Source organism: Phoxinus phoxinus (assembly GCF_949152265.1).
Source record: "Phoxinus phoxinus genome assembly, chromosome: 23".
NCBI classification, from domain to species: Eukaryota; Metazoa; Chordata; class Actinopteri; order Cypriniformes; family Leuciscidae; genus Phoxinus; species Phoxinus phoxinus.
In genome coordinates, this window is record NC_136898.1 from 102,501 (window position 1) to 119,614 (window position 17,114).

Consider the following 17,114-nt stretch of genomic DNA (forward strand, 5'->3'; position numbering starts at 1 on the left):
ACGCCGTAATGCAGTGCGGAGTGCTGCTGCGTCACGGGATATGTTCATGTCTATACACTTCGCCTGCTTCATACTGTCATTGTGAAGCTTCAATTTACATGGACACTTATAATCGGACTAAAAAGATCTTCATGTAAACGCCTTAATCGATCGGATTGAGCTCGATCCGAATGCATTTTCGATCGGATTGAAAGGGGTGGTTTATTCCTTTTGTAACGCGATCGAGAGAACACGTCAACACTTGATCGGATTGAAAACCGAAACTGAAAGGACCGCGCATGTAAAATGACGTATGACGCGCGGAACGAGCTGTTCTTCCTGTTGAATAAAGTGTCATATAAATGAGTGTCCCGTCATTCTAAAATTCTCATGTCACTCAGCGCCTGTGAAGTGAAGCAGGACCACGTCTCACCAGTCCTTGTTTTGGATCCTCATCCACAGACGACTGGTTTGGCCGCGGGGAGGGGCATTTTTACTGCGTGATAAATATAAGCAGCACGGCAAACCGGTTCAATGCTCAATGTCTCCAAATCATGACCAGAGACGGATTAATATTACGTCTGCTGTTTAAAACAAATAAATAACCAATAGAGGAGAATAGTTATGTGCGAACAGCGGGAAACGTGTGACATATAAACGCGCACATCAACCCGATTACTTTATAAGTCGCGGGGCTGAAGCCAACTTTGTGTTGAATGCTCAGAGCACGTTATAAAACGTATTCTTAAAATACACATTTCTGTTTTAATAAATGCTCATAGTAAATCATAGCATATTGCCTAAAACATTAGGTAGGAACAAAAATAATCAGTGATACATTTGCGACCCATTAAAAATTAGGGTCGCAATGGCATTTCAAAAGGTCGCATATGCAGTGTAGTTCCCTGGCTAAGGAACTCACTATTCAAGCAATCCGCCCCAGAATTGCCGCTAATTTGAAAGTGAAACTAAAAAGCGTGCGGCCGCACGAGCGAGCGCTCTGTTCATTGCTATGGAAAATCAATGCAGGAGATCAATCAGGCGAACATACTTTCTCATCTGCCGTCAGCATTCAGCAAATGCGCATCTACATCATTTAAACAAATCTCTGAATATCTGATAAACATTTCATTTCACAAACATTGCAGATTTAATGGAATCCGGCTGTGAGGTGTGCATGAGAGACTGGTAGTGTGTGTGTGTGTGTGTGCGTGAGAGTGTGTGTGTGTGTGTGTGTGTGCGTGAGAGTGTGTGTGTGTGTGTGTGTGTGTGAGACTTGAGCTGGTAGTGTGTGTGTGTGTGTGTGTGTGTGTGTGTGTGTGTGTGTGTGTGTGAGACATGAGCTGGTAGTGGTGTGTGTGTGTGTGTGTGTGTGTGTGTGTTTGTGAGACCTGAGCTGGAGGAGGTGCTGGACGTGGTGCCGGACGACTGCGACTGCTCCAGCGCCGGGCTGGTGGACACACTGCTGCTGGTGTTGGTGCCCTCGTCTGCAGTCTTCTTGAAGAAGCTGTGCTGCAGGGCGTAGTACGGCTGGATGCGGGTCTTCGGGTCGTAGTCCAGCATCCGCAGGATCAGGTCTTTGAACTTCAGGTAATCTGCGACGGCGTGTCCCGACTCCCCGGCTCTGCGCCCGCCCGGGCCGCCCGCCTCCACGCCCAGAACACTGTGCAGCTTCCGGGAGCCCGCGGGCTTATACTGCGCACGGGGACACGAGCGTTACAGGGACAGCACACACACATCTAACCCTACCTCCAAAGACAAACAGCCCAGAGACTGACCCAACACAGAGTGCATCAAAGCAGCTCCAGATAACATGAAAATAATAATACAAGTTTGTTTCTGGAAGAAAAGTGCATCATCATCATCATCACCACCTGAAGTAAGGCAGATCAATAATACTGTTGAATATGAAATGTCCCCAACTAAGCGAGCCGAGTCTATTTTAGCTGCGCTGCTCACGCTCAATTAAAGTGAAAGCACACTTTTGATGGACAAAATAAATATGATTTCACACAAAAAGTGCCGAAAATTCATGTCTAGCGTTTTTTAACCAGAACTGGAGTAGCTATGTCAGAAAACATTTATAGAAAATGTACCCATTTAAACTTGTTTTTATTATTCAGTTTGGGTAAGAGTAGCCTATATGGTGTTTTATAAAAAAATAAATATAGCAAATAAATATTTGTGTGTGTTGTAAAGTGGTTAGAAAAAATTAAATCGGAATCGGCCTAGAAAACTGTAATCGGCGCATCTCTAATCTCCATTTGAGATATTCTGCTTATGAAAGAGTTCTTGCACTGGTTTCTGAGACTAAACCTGCGATCAAACCTTCTGTGATAACTCCAAACATTAATCTCCACTATATTAATAAATACAAACGCAGATCTATGTGACAATAAATAGTCTTTTTTTTGGCTGATGTTTTAATAAAAAAAAAACATTTAATTTGGAATTATGAGAAATTTCACGGTTTAAATTAGAGAGAAATGTCTTGTAGAGAATGGGTTAATTTATGACAAATAGCCTATGTAAAAATCAGGACACTAGATTTGGTCAAATAACCCATGCATATGAGATTATGAGACAGTACGAGAAGTTCTCTAGATTTGTACTTGTATATGAAAGTGCAATAATTCTGATTAAATGTAAATATACATTTCTCAAATGACAACAATTATTGTGATTATAATTTTAAGCAAAATAATTGTTAGCCTATCATACATTTCACCATTATGCAGCATGATGAAAATATGAAAAATAAGTTTTCATTGACTAAAACTAGACTAAAATGCCCAGGCTTGAAAACAGGGCAAGGTTGGCTAAATATAATAAAACCTAAAAAGCACATTTGACAGGACTCGTAAGAGAGTAAGAGTAAAATTTGATTTGAGAGTAAGAGTAAAACCCTAACCCAGCTGAAGAGTAAAGTGAAGAGACACACACCCGTTTGCCATCTTTGGTCTTCTTCGCACACCACGAGCTGTCAGTCATCTTCTCGAAGAACTTCCTGGCTTTGGGAGCCTGCTCCAGGATGTGGCTGGGAGGGACGCCCAAAACCTCCACGATTTTATTCATTTGGTCGACCTGCCATCAGAACATGCATCACAAACCGTAAGACAACGAGTCACGGCTCAATGCTAACCACCTTTATACTGATGTTTACTTGCCCTGCCACCCAAAAATCGCTTTTGTTGTTTTTTATGTGGTGATTAATTATTAAACATTTTATGTGTTTTTTTTATTTTATTTTTTATTTTATTTATTATTACAGGGACAGTGCATATTAATAAACATTTCTGCCAATATGCCAGAATTAGCCAGAAGGCTATTTTTCATCTGCAGTCCCCGGACAGATGTTAAAAGTCACCCTAAAGGAGAATAAAATTACATATAAAAAAATATATAAAAAAATTTGTACAATACATTTAGTAAGAAATCGAAATACAGCAAACCAACAATCAAACAAACATCTGACAAAGACATAACATATACACACACACAAGGCAAGAAGCCAGCAATGGATAGAGCACATATAGAAATGTGTTAATGTTGACAGCTCTGAAATTCAAGAAGCCATTTCTTTAAATGGTTCTTAAATGTACAATATGTGTTTTGATTTCTGATGATTAAAGGAATGCGGTTCCATTCAGTAGCAGCTCGAACAGAAAAAGAAGTATGACCAAATACACTTTTTCTAAAGGGAATGACACAATCTCCCCTCGCTGCACCTCTGGTTCTACTATGATCAGCTGTACGGATGTTAACAAACTGATGGAGTGGAGGGGATGATAAACCATGAATAATTTTGTATAGAAGACATAGATTTGAGTATTTGACCATGTTTTCCCAGCTGAGTAATCTATGTTTTAGTAATATTGGACAATGGTGAGAAGTAATTGATCTCTTATCCAAAATTTTAACTGATCGTTTATAAAGTGACTGCAGGGGTTTCAGTGACGTAACACCAGCTTGTGACCAGATGGGTAAACAGTAAGTGATATGTGATAAGATCATAGAGTGCACGTACATTTTTGCTGCCTGTGTGGACATTTGATGGCGAATGTGTCTAAAATTCATGAGGTTAAAGGTGTATATCTATTTACAGGTGTATATCTACACCTGTAAATGTAGATGTAGGTAGATATACTGAGGTGTATATCTATTTACAACAAAGCCCAAGATCCGCCCACAATCATAACACTAAATAAAATAAATAAATAAAACAGTGACCAAAACAATATATAGAAGGATCGCAAAATTGCTTTATTAATATAATAACTATATTAGCGTTATAGTTATCCCACACCCACCCACAATATTGTTCTATTTATTATAAGCATTTGCTTCAGTTTTGTCGTCTGTACAAATAAATACAATAGAACAAAGATACAGATCAGAATCTGTATAGTTATTCAGTATAGTATAGTTATATAGTTATTCAGTAGTTATATAGTTATTCAGTAGTTATATAGTTATTCAGTAGTTGTATAGTTATTCAGTATAGTAGTTATATAGTTATTCAGTAGTTATAGAGTTATTCAGTAGTTATATAGTTATTCAGTAGTTGTATAGTTATTCAGTATAGTTATATAGTTATTCAGTAGTTATATAGTTATTCAGTAGTTATATAGTTATTCAGTAGTTGTATAGTTATTCTGTATAGTATAGTTATATAGTTATTCAGTAGTTATATAGTTATTCAGTATAGTATAGTTATATAGTTATTCAGTAGTTATATAGTTATTCAGTATAGTATAGTTATATAGTTATTCAGTAGTTATATAGTTATTCAGTAGTTGTATAGTTATTCAGTATAGTATAGTTATATAGTTATTCAGTAGTTATATAGTTATTCAGTAGTTATATAGTTATTCAGTAGTTATATAGTTATTCAGTAGTTGTATAGTTATTCTGTATAGTATAGTTATATAGTTATTCAGTAGTTATATAGTTATTCAGTATAGTATAGTTATATAGTTATTCAGTAGTTATATAGTTATTCAGTATAGTATAGTTATATAGTTATTCAGTAGTTATATAGTTATTCAGTAGTTGTATAGTTATTCAGTATAGTATAGTTATATAGTTATTCAGTAGTTATATAGTTATTCAGTATAGTATAGTTATATAGTTATTCAGTAGTTATATAGTTATTCAGTATAGTATAGTTATATAGTTATTCAGTAGTTATATAGTTATTCAGTAGTTATATAGTTATTCAGTAGTTATATAGTTATTCAGTAGTTGTATAGTTATTCAGTATAGTTATATAGTTATTCAGTAGTTATATAGTTATTCAGTAGTTATATAGTTATTCAGTAGTTGTATAGTTATTCTGTATAGTATAGTTATATAGTTATTCAGTAGTTGTATAGTTATTCAGTATAGTATAGTTATATAGTTATTCAGTAGTTATATAGTTATTCAGTAGTTGTATAGTTATTCAGTATAGTAGTTATATAGTTATTCAGTAGTTATATAGTTATTCAGTAGTTATATAGTTATTCAGTAGTTGTATAGTTATTCTGTATAGTATAGTTATATAGTTATTCAGTAGTTATATAGTTATTCAGTAGTTATATAGTTATTCAGTATAGTATAGTTATTTAGTTATTCAGTAGTTATATAGTTATTCAGTAGTTGTATAGTTATTCAGTATAGTTATATAGTTATTCAGTAGTTATATAGTTATTCAGTAGTTATATAGTTATTCAGTAGTTATATAGTTATTCAGTAGTTGTATAGTTATTCAGTATAGTTATATAGTTATTCAGTAGTTATATAGTTATTCAGTATAGTAGTTATATAGTTATTCAGTATAGTAGTTATATAGTTATTCAGTAGTTATATAGTTATTCAATAGTTATATAGTTATTCAGTAGTTATATAGTTCAGTAGTTGTATAGTTATTCTGTATAGTATAGTTATATAGTTATTCAGTAGTTATATAGTTATTCAGTAGTTATATAGTTATTCAGTATAGTATAGTTATTCAGTATAGTTATATAGTTATTCAGTAGTTATATAGTTATTCAGTAGTTGTATAGTTATTCTGTATAGTTATATAGTTATTCAGTAGTTATATAGTTATTCAGTAGTTATATAGTTATTCAGTATAATATAGTTATATAGTTATTCAGTAGTTATATAGTTATTCAGTAGTTATATAGTTATTCAGTAGTTATATAGTTATTCAGTAGTTATATAGTTATTCAGTATAGTATAGTTATTCAGTATAGTTATATAGTTATTCAGTAGTTATATAGTTATTCAGTAGTTGTATAGTTATTCTGTATAGTTATATAGTTATTCAGTAGTTATATAGTTATTCAGTAGTTGTATAGTTATTCAGTATAATATAGTTATATAGTTATTCAGTAGTTATATAGTTATTCAGTAGTTATATAGTTATTCAGTATAATATAGTTATTTAGTTATTCAGTAGTTATATAGTTATTCAGTAGTTGTATAGTTATTCTGTATAGTATAGTTATATAGTTATTCAGTAGTTATATAGTTATTCAGTAGTTGTATAGTTATTCTGTATAGTATAGTTATATAGTTATTCAGTAGTTATATAGTTATTCAGTAGTTATATAGTTATTCAGTATAGTATAGTTATTTAGTTATTCAGTAGTTATATAGTTATTCAGTAGTTATATAGTTATTCAGTAGATATATAGTTATTCAGTAGATATATAGTTATTCAGTAGATATATAGTTATTCAGTAGTTATATAGTTATTTAGTAGTTATATAGTTATTCAGTAGATATATAGTTATTCAGTAGTTATATAGTTATTCAGTAGTTATATAGTTATTCAGTATAGTTATATAGTTATTCAGTAGTTATATAGTTATTCAGTAGTTATATAGTTATTCAGTAGTTATATAGTTATTCAGTAGTTATATAGTTATTCAGTAGTTATATAGTTATTCAGTAGATATATAGTTATTCAGTAGTTATATAGTTATTCAGTATAGTTATATAGTTATTCAGTATAGTATAGTTATATAGTTATTCAGTATAGTATAGTTATATAGTTATTCAGGTAGGTCTAACAATAGTATTCAGGTATAGAAAGTGAATAGTCAAATGTTGAATAACTCTGCACAGTTGAATGTAGATTAATCGGTAACCAGTTTCCATTGGTCGAACTTTGATTCTGCCATTGGTCGAGCAGCGAGTGATTCGGTCTTCTGTTGTTTGATTGACACACACACACACACACAGGTTTATTAGGCTGCCGTCACTTTAAGACTGAATGCACAGATCTAATATACCGACACATGCAATTTCCTTCTTAACGGTTTAAGTTCACTTCAAAATGAAAATTCTGCCATCATTTACACATCCTCAAGTTGTTTCAAACCTGTATGAATATTGTTGCCTTGATGAACAAAAAGATGACATCACCCAAACAGTTGATGGACCCCATTGACTTCCAGCATCCCTACTTATAGTCATATGCTTATAAACCACCTCGATTGTGCTACATACGATATGCAAGTATTGCTAAAAGGTATATATTGCTTAAAGGTATATTTATTATTATATATATTAGGGCTGAAGGATTTTTGAAAATAATCTAATTGCGATGTTTTTCACCAATATTGCGATTGCGATTCGATATGCGATTTTTTTTTTTAAAGCTCTTTGTCTTCTGTATGAAACTGTTCTTTCCTGGAAGCCAGACCTCTGTTATGATGACATGAGGTGATGCATGAATTGATGAATGACATTTTTATTTAACTACTTCAATCACAATAGTATATTTGAACTTCCAATCTTGTAAACATCAGAACATAAATATATATATTTTTTAAATTTGGTAAAAAATATACTAATGTCATAGAACCCTTGCAAAATGATGTTAAATAGATTAAGAAAGCCACCGCTACTGGTCACATCTATGGTTAACGTTAGATTGATTTGTTAGATCCAGGTAAGTTGTCATCATAGGCGTAATTTGCGGGTGGGACATTCTCCCCCAAAACTTTGAAACATTGAGGCACGGATGTACCGAATACAAATAAATTAAAAACATCTCCAGTTAACTAGCAGAGCATTCATTCAGTTCGATATTAAATAAGAGATCTAGCGCTAAAATCGTTTTTTTATTTTTTATCAAGCCGAGCGCTCGTTGCCGCTGCTATCGGTTGCATGGATACAGTGTTCTCTTGTGAACACGGCTCTTCAATCTATCTCCGTTGCGGAGACTCTCTATTCGTTCCGGTGAACTCACAAATAAATGCACACAAACGTGTCCCTGCTTGATATAGACTGTAACCACTGATATTCGGTTTTGATGAGAGAGAAAAAAAAACTATAAGAATGCGGATTGAGGCCATAGTCAATGTACAGTTGCCAAGTTAACTCGTTACCCTCCTGTGCCGTGTGACATATTTAACGGCTCTGCGTGTGACGTGACCATACTGTCTATGGACGTGACCAGAGTGCAGCCTTACTGGGTAGAAAATAGTTTTATCATATCGCGATATTATTGCAAATGCAATTAATCGTTCAGCCCTAATACATATATAGTATATACACACACATTCCAGTTTACCATTCTCATGCATTTGTACAATTTGTTATAAAGGAGAATGTTTGGGTTTTTTGCACATAGGATAATTGTTTGTAAAGTGGGAGATTGATTTTTTGCGCTGAATAGGACTGCATATCACTTCGGTGTACTCTTTTGTATAATGACAAATAAAGATTCTGATTCTGAAAGTCAACAGGGTCCATCAACTGTCTGGTCACCGACATTCTTCAGAATATCTTCCTTTGTGTTCAGCAGAAGAAAGAAACTCATGCAGGTTTGAAACAACTAAAGGGTGAGTAAATGATGACAGAAAGTGAACTTTTCCTTTCAGACGGTTTATGAGGATATTCACCACCATTGTGTGAGTACGGTCCTTAATGCACTGAGTCCGAAATTAGCGGTCGAAATTTTGGCACGTTAAAAAATAGATACGACCTCATGTTCTGTCAATCACGCTTATACACTGCCTCCGAAACTTCCCTCCGTCATAAAAAAATTTGGATCGGGTTCGATTGTCTGCTTTTCCACATCAAACATTTTTTTGATAATTCAGAGCCACCGAATGACGAACACAAAGAAACGCATTCGAGAATGTCGGACTCGGTGTGCAAGGGCCTTGAGAGCCGTCAGGTGAGCCCTCACCTCGTTGGCGCCGCTGAACAGGGGCTCCCCGGTGTGCATCTCCACCAGTATGCAGCCCAGAGACCACATGTCGATGGCCAGATCGTACGGCATTCCCAGCAGCACCTCCGGCGAGCGGTAGAAGCGGCTCTGGATGTACTGGTATATCTGAGGACACACGAGACATGTTACTGAGTGAGCTTTGCAGGCAGTCTAACACAAATCAACACACTTTTATCCTGGAAGTGTCAAATCCCGAACCCACTGAAGAACACGATGAACAGAGTCATTGATAGAGTCGGGTATCGCTTGAATTTAACATTCCGATCTGATTTTAATTCTGCTTATCGATTCATAATTTCGATTCCAACAAGGTAAAAAAAACAACAACCTTAGATATCTTTCACATTTAGTCTTATTGCTAAACATGTAATTGTATCTGAATATCATGAACGAAAGTCAACAGATAAAGAACACTTACACAAGGAACGCTTGCCTGTGGTTTAAAAACACCATAGAAGAACAACTAGCCGAACTCATATAAACTTCAAGCATTAAAGCTAATTATTAAAGTAAACACTCAGTAATTAAAAAAAACAACACATAAAAAAGTAGAAATCACAACTAATAGACCCAACTGAACAAAGATACGATTTAAATAAACAGCGTTTTAAGATTTTCAGGAGCAGAAACTTTAATCAAATGTAAAATAACATTATAAATAAATAATACATTACAAATATAGTAACAGAAGTTATTCAGTGAAGAACACCAATTGAATGCGTTTCACACAGAAAACAGCACGCGAGTCATCTCGCACTTGAATGCTATTGAAACGCTCACAAAGGAATCTATAAGACGAATCGAAATTTTAATTTGATAACAAGCATCCGCTTCCTGACCTCAAGAATGCGATCCCCAACCCTAGTGCAGCAGTCTCACCCGCTGGCCCAGCTGGCAGGAGCTGCCGAAGTCCACGATCTTGATGGCGGATCTCTTGGGGTTGCAGAGCAGGATGTTCTCGGGCTTGAGGTCGCAGTGGATGATGCTCAGCTCCGGCGTGGCCAGGAACAGCAGCGCCGTGCACAGCTGCTGGGCGAACTTACGCGTCAGGTTCAGCGACACGCCGCGGAAGTTCGTGTTCCTCAGCAGGTCGTACAGGTTATAGGACAGCATCTCGAACACCAGACACAAGTGGTTCCGGAACATGAAATGGCGCTTCAGATGAACTGGAAGGAGACAGAAAAACAGGCCATGATGACAGAGTTTCTGACTGACGTCACAGCAAATGAAGGATAGACTAAAAACAGGGTGTGTGCATCACGGGGCGACTCTTCCCAGAGCACTTCAGCCAGAGCCAGATGTCTGCAGCAGTGCCTGAGCTGGAGCTGATTAACAGACAATTCCTCTACAGCCGTACATGAGAATCAACTCTGACCCTTCTTTATGCCTTTCCACAGTTCTCACCAAGGACTATAGCTATGACCATTACCTACTTTAATAGTTGTTTAATTCTATAATAATAGTCCACACTTATAATAACGAGATGTTGGGATCACTTTCAGGACGATGCTTCCCAGCTGATGATCAATACAAACACTGACGGCCAATCAGAATCCATCCCTCTTTAAAGAGCTTGAGTATTTAAAGCAACAGACGACGAATAGACAATGATATCATGCGCTGGTATGAACCGAGTGTGCCGCACAAGCCTGAAAAGTGAAGCCAAAGCGTCTCGATCGCCCCCTGGTGGCTGGTCCTAGTATAGGTCATAGACCCCGCCTCCCTATGTTATTCAACGTAAGGCCAACTAAACAATTAAATTACACTTCAAATATCTTTTTCTCAAAGGTGGTTTCTGTCATTTGCTGTCGTTTTTATCACGCTGATATAAGTTAAAGTGTCTGTTTTTTAAATAAGTTTTCTTTTAGTTAGTTACGTGATGCTATAAAAACGGTGGTGTAACGTCATGATTGACAGCTGTGATTGACAGGCTCTCTGAGCGAAGTAGTCACTGAAGCAACAGACTTTTTTTCGGGATCTTAAGGACTGACAAGATATTATTTACTTTATTTTAACAATTTTCTTGTCGTACTGCAATCAACAGACATCAACACTGGAGCAGAACGGAGCAGACATAGGCCACTTGAAAAGTGCAGGGAGAGCATTCTGCGAGGGAGGGCGGGGCGTTGATTTCGCAGCTTTACTTCCTGCTCACTACTGCGCAGGTCTGGACCCGAGATCTCCACTGCGCAGGTCTGGACCCGAGATCTCCACTGCGCAGGTCTGGACCCGAGATCTCCACTGCGCAGGTCTGGACCCGAGATCTCCACTGCGCAGGTCTGGACCCGAGATCTCCACTGCGCAGGTCTGGACCCGAGATCTCCACTGCGCAGGTCTGGACCCGAGATCTCCACTGCGCAGGTCTGGACCCGAGATCGCCACTGCGCAGGTCTGGACCCGAGATCGCCACTGCGCAGGTCTGGACCCGAGATCGCCACTGCGCAGGTCTGGACCCGAGATCTCCACTGCGCAGGTCTGGACCCGAGATCTCCACTGCGCAGGTCTGGACCCGAGATCTCCACTGCGCAGGTCTGGACCCGAGATCTCCACTGCGCAGGTCTGGACCCGAGATCTCCACTGCGCAGGTCTGGACCCGAGATCTCCACTGCGCAGGTCTGGACCCGAGATCTCCACTGCGCAGGTCTGGACCCGAGATCTCCACTGCGCAGGTCTGGACCCGAGATCGCCACTGCGCAGGTCTGGACCCGAGATCGCCACTGCGCAGGTCTGGACCCGAGATCTCCACTGCGCAGGTCTGGACCCGAGATCTCCACTGCGCAGGTCTGGACCCGAGATCTCCACTGCGCAGGTCTGGACCCGAGATCGCCACTGCGCAGGTCTGGACCCGAGATCTCCACTGCGCAGGTCTGGACCCGAGATCTCCACTGCGCAGGTCTGGACCCGAGATCGCCACTGCGCAGGTCTGGACCCGAGAACGCCACTGCGCAGGTCTGGACCCGAGATCGCCACTGCGCAGGTCTGGACCCGAGATCTCCACTGCGCAGGTCTGGACCCGAGATCTCCACTGCGCAGGTCTGGACCCGAGATCTCCACTGCGCAGGTCTGGACCCGAGATCTCCACTGCGCAGGTCTGGACCCGAGATCTCCACTGCGCAGGTCTGGACCCGAGATCTCCACTGCGCAGGTCTGGACCCGAGATCGCCACTGCGCAGGTCTGGACCCGAGATCGCCACTGCGCAGGTCTGGACCCGAGATCGCCACTGCTCAGGTCTGGACCCGAGATCTCCACTGCGCAGGTCTGGACCCGAGATCTCCACTGCGCAGGTCTGGACCCGAGATCTCCACTGCGCAGGTCTGGACCCGAGATCTCCACTGCGCAGGTCTGGACCCGAGATCTCCACTGCGCAGGTCTGGACCCGAGATCTCCACTGCGCAGGTCTGGACCCGAGATCTCCACTGCGCAGGTCTGGACCCGAGATCGCCACTGCGCAGGTCTGGACCCGAGATCGCCACTGCGCAGGTCTGGACCCGAGATCTCCACTGCGCAGGTCTGGACCCGAGATCGCCACTGCGCAGGTCTGGACCCGAGATCGCCACTGCGCAGGTCTGGACCCGAGATCGCCACTGCGCAGGTCTGGACCCGAGATCGCCACTGCGCAGGTCTGGACCCGAGATCTCCACTGCGCAGGTCTGGACCCGAGATCGCCACTGCGCAGGTCTGGACCCGAGATCTCCACTGCGCAGGTCTGGACCCGAGATCTCCACTGCGCAGGTCTGGACCCGAGATCGCCACTGCGCAGGTCTGGACCCGAGATCGCCACTGCGCAGGTCTGGACCCGAGATCGCCACTGCGCAGGTCTGGACCCGAGATCTCCACTGCGCAGGTCTGGACCCGAGATCGCCACTGCGCAGGTCTGGACCCGAGATCGCCACTGCGCAGGTCTGGACCCGAGATCTCCACTGCGCAGGTCTGGACCCGAGATCTCCACTGCGCAGGTCTGGACCCGAGATCTCCACTGCGCAGGTCTGGACCCGAGATCTCCACTGCGCAGGTCTGGACCCGAGATCTCCACTGCGCAGGTCTGGACCCGAGATCTCCACTGCGCAGGTCTGGACCCGAGATCTCCACTGCGCAGGTCTGGACCCGAGATCTCCACTGCGCAGGTCTGGACCCGAGATCGCCACTGCGCAGGTCTGGACCCGAGATCGCCACTGCGCAGGTCTGGACCCGAGATCGCCACTGCGCAGGTCTGGACCCGAGATCTCCACTGCGCAGGTCTGGACCCGAGATCTCCACTGCGCAGGTCTGGACCCGAGATCTCCACTGCGCAGGTCTGGACCCGAGATCGCCACTGCGCAGGTCTGGTCCCGAGATCGCCACTGCGCAGGTCTGGACCCGAGATCGCCACTGCGCAGGTCTGGACCCGAGATCTCCACTGCGCAGGTCTGGACCCGAGATCTCCACTGCGCAGGTCTGGACCCGAGATCGCCACTGCGCAGGTCTGGACCCGAGATCTCCACTGCGCAGGTCTGGACCCGAGATCTCCACTGCGCAGGTCTGGACCCGAGATCTCCACTGCGCAGGTCTGGACCCGAGATCTCCACTGCGCAGGTCTGGACCCGAGATCTCCACTGCGCAGGTCTGGACCCGAGATCTCCACTGCGCAGGTCTGGACCCGAGATCTCCACTGCGATCGCTACCTTTAAAATTGCACCGTAATGTCACTCTTTACATCGACGTCTTGGCGCTGGATATGCAGAACCTCGGGTCGTGCCACACAAGTCTTGTATGTGACTATTCAGCACTGTGCAGCGGTGCGTGTACATCATCAGGTGTGTTCGCAGAAGACGACACCTGACCTCTGCGCCTCGCTCAAGTTCAGTTCGCTCTCTGTTGCTCTTCAGAAAGAACTTACATTTACAGGAATATCTAATTTCTAAACTCTTCAGTGTCTTGAGTTGATGAATCTGGTGTAAAACTCGCCTGAACACAGACAGCTGGGATGCCGACCCTGGCCTTTATTTTTAAACATTTATAGTTCAGCATGACGTCTGCCCCAAATAGAGCGATTCATTCCTCTCTAAACACTGTCTCATACACACACACACACGACAGGACATGACAGATATATCACAGGATGTGTCCTCACATTTCACGCTGAACCAACACTCAACGCAGAAGAAAACCAGAAACAAAAAATCCCAATGGGAAAAATTATGAGAAAATTTTAATTAATTTCTCAGACTTTCCAGGCCTTCAAAGGCCCGATTCTTTCCTCCGTGAACACTGTCAACTAGGGGTGTTACAATATATCACAATACATAAATGCATCAATATGTATCGTGTATAGGTCACCCAAAATAACATTTCTGTGTGAGGAAAAAATTTAAGATCAGTTTTAGTGTCAGTATTAAACTACTATAATAATGTTGAATATAATATATAATAATGCGATGGGGAATGTGTGAGTCCTGATAATGCCAAATTAAAAAAGTGTCCTACATTATTATAAATATATCTAGTCAGTGACAGAGATCAAGCATATTCGTCTTCGCATTCTCATCTTCAGAATCATGAATATTGTTATTCTGGTGTCTCTATTGTCCTGTGTTGGGTCTCAGCACCAACTCCATCATATTCACTTACACACACAATGTAATATCAAATTTAGCATTTAATCAACAGTGCATTTTTTGTTTATCTTTTTATCATATGTCTTGGAGCATCGCAGTAATATGGTCTCGTGAGTTCAGAAACGTGACATGGCCTCACCGATGTAGTACTTCATCTCGGTGTCGTGTTTGTTCATGAGCTCCAGCAGTCGCACCTCGATCTGAGCCTGATTCAGAAAAGCCTTTTTATTCTTGATGATCTTGATGGCGACCCACTCCTGCTCCACCCGATCGTAGGCCTTCACCACCTGCCACGCAGAGCAACACACACGTCACACACACACACACTGATCAGCACACCACCGGCCCGCCGCACGGACACACACTCACCTGACCGAACGAGCCTTTGCCTATCAAAGAGTCGATCTCATAGCGGTCCATCCACTTCTCGCCATTTTTAACGATGTAGTCGAAGTTGTCATCGTCGTAGCCGTCGTTGTAAATCTTCCTCTCCTTCTTGTTGCTGGAGTCCTCGCCCTGACCCTGTTGGTGACGACGCTTCTTTTTTGCATAGTAAACCTGCAAACCAGCGGAAAGAGCCGTGCTCAGCGAGTCATGTGACAAATTCAACAATTTCATTTCTTTCAATTTGGGGAGTAGGGTTGGGTATCGTTTGAATTTTAATGATTCCGATTTTGCTTATCGATTCCAATAAGAAAAAAAACTTAGATATTCACATTGAGTCTCATTGCTAAACATGTAATTGTTTCTGAATATCATGAACAGAAACTAATTAACACTAAAATCCCTGCTCTATAATAACACTAATATTCCTCTCTATAATAACACTAATATTCCTCTCTATAATAACACTAATATTCCTCTCTATAGTAACACTAATATTCCTGCTCTATAATAACACTAATATTCCTCTCTATAATAACACTAATATTCCTCTCTATAATAACACTAATATCCCTGCTCTATAATAACACTAATATTCCTCTCTATATTCCTGCTCTATAATAACACTAATATTCCTCTCTATAATAACACTAATATTCCTCTCTATAGTAACACTAATATTCCTGCTCTATAATAACACTAATATTCCTCTCTATAATAACACTAATATTCCTCTCTATAATAACACTAATATCCCTGCTCTATAATAACACTAATATTCCTCTCTATATTCCTGCTCTATAATAACACTAATATTCCTCTCTATAATAACACTAATATTCCTCTCTATAATAACACTAATATCCCTGCTCTATAATAACACTAATATTCCTCTCTATAGTAACACTAATATTCCTGCTCTATAATAACACTAATATCCCTGCTCTATAATAACACTAATATTCCTCTCTATAATAACACTAATATTCCTCTCTATAGTAACACTAATATTCCTGCTCTATAATAACACTAATATTCCTCTCTATAATAACACTAATATTCCTCTCTATAATAACACTAATATTCCTGCTCTATAATAACACTAATATTCCTGCTCTATAATAACACTAATATTCCTCTCTATAATAACACTAATATTCCTCTCTATATTCCTCTCTATAATAACACTAATATTCCTCTCTATAATAACACTAATATTCCTCTCTATATTCCTCTCTATAATAACACTAATATTCCTCTCTATAATAACACTAATATTCCTCTCTATATTCCTCTCTATAATAACACTAATATTCCTCTCTATAATAACACTAATATTCCTCTCTATATTCCTCTCTATAATAACACTAATATTCCTCTCTATAATAACACTAATATTCCTCTCTATATTCCTCTCTATAATAACACTAATATTCCTGCTCTATAATAACACTAATATTCCTCTCTATAATAACACTAATATTCCTCTCTATAATAACACTAATATTCCTCTCTATAGTAACACTAATATTCCTCTCTATAATAACACTAATATTCCTCTCTATAATAACACTAATATTCCTCTCTATATTCCTCTCTATAATAACACTAATATTCCTCTCTATATTCCTCTCTATAATAACACTAATATTCCTCTCTATAATAACACTAATATTCCTCTCTATAGTAACACTAATATTCCTCTCTATAATAACACTAATATTCCTCTCTATAATAACACTAATATTCCTCTCTATAATAACACTAATATTCCTCTCTATAATAACACTAATATTCCTCTCTATAATAACACTAATATTCCTGCTCTATAATAACACTAATATTCCTCTCTATATTCCTCTCTATAATAACACTAATATTCCTGCTCTATAATAACACTAATATTCCTCTCTATATTCCTCTC

The 17,114-nt window shown here is 39.9% G+C and overlaps 1 protein-coding gene across 2 annotated transcripts in view; it reads right to left on the reverse strand.

Annotated features, from left to right (window-relative positions):
- Positions 1-17,114, reverse strand: part of dyrk1aa (dual-specificity tyrosine-(Y)-phosphorylation regulated kinase 1A, a) — a 30,603-nt gene that overhangs the window by 5,959 nt on the left and 7,530 nt on the right. For both annotated transcript variants that reach the window (XM_079600579.1, XM_079600580.1), the window contains exons 6-11: positions 15,176-15,364; positions 14,946-15,093; positions 10,091-10,377; positions 9,170-9,316; positions 2,923-3,063; positions 1,371-1,674 (exon numbers count right to left, since the gene is read on the reverse strand). In XM_079600579.1, the coding sequence (XP_079456705.1) occupies positions 1,371-1,674; positions 2,923-3,063; positions 9,170-9,316; positions 10,091-10,377; positions 14,946-15,093; positions 15,176-15,364 (1,216 nt within the window). The remainder of the gene's footprint in view (positions 1-1,370; positions 1,675-2,922; positions 3,064-9,169; positions 9,317-10,090; positions 10,378-14,945; positions 15,094-15,175; positions 15,365-17,114) is intronic.